The sequence below is a fragment of the Poecilia reticulata genome, unplaced genomic scaffold, assembly GCF_000633615.1.
Source record: "Poecilia reticulata strain Guanapo unplaced genomic scaffold, Guppy_female_1.0+MT scaffold_1098, whole genome shotgun sequence".
Taxonomy (NCBI): domain Eukaryota; kingdom Metazoa; phylum Chordata; class Actinopteri; order Cyprinodontiformes; family Poeciliidae; genus Poecilia; species Poecilia reticulata.
In genome coordinates, this window is record NW_007615837.1 from 3,642 (window position 1) to 5,877 (window position 2,236).

The 2,236-nt window shown below is 37.8% G+C and overlaps 1 protein-coding gene across 1 annotated transcript; it reads left to right on the forward strand.

Annotated features, from left to right (window-relative positions):
- Positions 1–43: 43 nt before the first annotated feature.
- On the forward strand, positions 44–1,943 carry LOC103461340 (LIM and SH3 domain protein 1-like; the record flags this gene model as incomplete). The annotated part of the gene is made up of 2 exons (XM_008403647.1): positions 44–254; positions 1,630–1,943. Coding segments are annotated over 2 exons (385 nt in total), but the record flags the coding sequence as incomplete, so codon positions are not given.
- Positions 1,944–2,236: the final 293 nt, after the last annotated feature.

Here is a 2,236-nt window from a genome sequence, read left to right on the forward strand (position 1 = left end):
AGGCATATAGAAGGTATTTTTCTTTGAATGTGCACATTTATAGCCTCCTACTGCACAGCTCCCAGCAGGTGCTGTGCTTCAGATTTAGCTCTCAGGAATTAGCTTGCAGCTCTTTAAAGTGCCCTCCTTCACCTTTCTTCTTCTCCTTTTTCTCAGGCTCTTACCAGCAGCCTGCAGCCTCCCAGGACTACCACCCGCGTGAGCCTACTCCTGAACCAGTGCGCGAAGCTCCTGCTAATCGTCCCAGTTCTGGGGTGAGAGCATTCGCGCATTTCATTTAAAAATGTTTTGTTTCTGTTTTGGTCTGCAACTGATTATTTTAATCAGTTAATCTATCAGTTATCCTGACGATTAATCGCTTATCCTGACGATTAATCGCTTATCCTGACGATTAATCGCTTATCCTGACGATTAATCATGTAAAAATGTGCACTTTCTGCTGATTTTTTTCATTTTGCCATTTAAGCCTTTTTGTGCAAAATTAGTACATTAAAAGATTAAAATAACTAACTAAATTCTTTTTTTTAAGAAAACTAAAATGTTATTGCCTAAAATGAAATAAACATTCTTTTAATGATCATTTGTAGCAAAGGATGCATCTGCAACTAAAAAATGCTTTTAACGTCAATATGTGAAAAGCTGAGTGCTTGACCCCAAGCATCAATGCTCAGTATAGAGCTGATCTGGTGATTATTTTCTGATTAATTATTTGGATTTCTTGGTAGAAAATATTTATAGATGAAGGTTTTTGTACAGTTTTGGCCTAATTACAGCCCTGAGTAAGTTATCAGCAAATTGTCTTTTTTAAAGTCTGCGTATTGCAGTTAACAGTTAATCGGTTACTAAATTGGTTGACACTCATTTCAACTAATTAACTATTGATTAATCATTTTTAGCCCTACTTCAGTTCTTTATAGATTAAGTAAAATAAATCTTTTGAGAATCCTGATGAGATGTGAAGGGAGTCTGTGGTTCAAGTTTTGAAAAAAATCAGCTTTATTTTTTTTCTTTGAAATGTTTTTATCAGTTTGTTTTCAGTAAAGAAAGTTGGTCTATTTATTGTGTAGATGGTGCAAGTATTTTTATTATGTTTAGTTTTTGCTAGAGATTGGCGTGAAGTGTGTGAGCTCCGTTTGTGTCGCCCTTTACGTTAACCAGAATTCTGCAGCATCATTTTTCATTCCTCCTTCTTGCACAACTAGCTTATTAAAGCTGTTTTTTCCCCTTTTGCAAACAAATTTTTACTTGATAGGGTGAAAACTAGTAAGTTTTCTGTTTGACACCTTCTTTTCTGAGAAAAATAAACAGAATGCAACCATCCGGTTTCTTGTTGGAAAACCTGATTATAATTAGCTAGTTTCATACTTTTCAATCTTTTGACACATTTTAAGGCGATGCTGTCTTAACTCTACAACTAATACATGTTTTTTTTTAAATTAATTTCCATTTAAACAATTGCAAGTCTGTTAACCCTTCGAACCAGGAAGTGAGCATTTCATATTTGAATCTCTTGTAAAACTGCTGTGGGCATGTTTGCAAGTTTCTCATGCAGAACATTTTCTTCTCCATCAAACTGACTTCTATTTTATTTATTTATTTATTTTTATTTATTTATTTTTTTGCCTGCAGAGGCGATACAGAGCCGTGTACGACTACACTGCTGCCGATGACGACGAGGTGTCTTTCTTGGACGGAGACATGATCGTAGATGTGCAGAAGATCGACGACGGCTGGATGTACGGCCGCGTGGAGCGCACCGGCCAGCAGGGCATGCTGCCCGCCAACTATGTGGATGAATTTTGAATAATCGGGGGGAAGAAGTAAAGTAACATAGAGGAGAGAAAGAAAGAAGGGAGGGAAAGAAGGAAAGGAAAGGAAAAGCCCAGTGCCATCTCATCTTAACACCGCTTTCTCTTAATTTTACTCTGGTTCCTTAAAAAAAAAGAAAAACAAACAAAAAAAACCCCTGTCCTGTGACCTTTAACCTCCTCCGCTCTGCATCCTTGCTCTGCTCTCACTGTCCGCCAGCCTGCTTCATGTCTGTCCGTCTGTGCCGAAGTCTCTGCTTCCTCTCTGTCCGCTCACATTGAGATAAACTCGTCACTTACAGAAAAATCATCAGGTCACACGGCGACATCACTCACCAATCCTGACGCGCGTGAATACACAGGAAAATTACAAAATAAAGTTCCCGGCAGTCAGTCAAACTGCAAATATCCTGTAAAAAAAAAAAAAA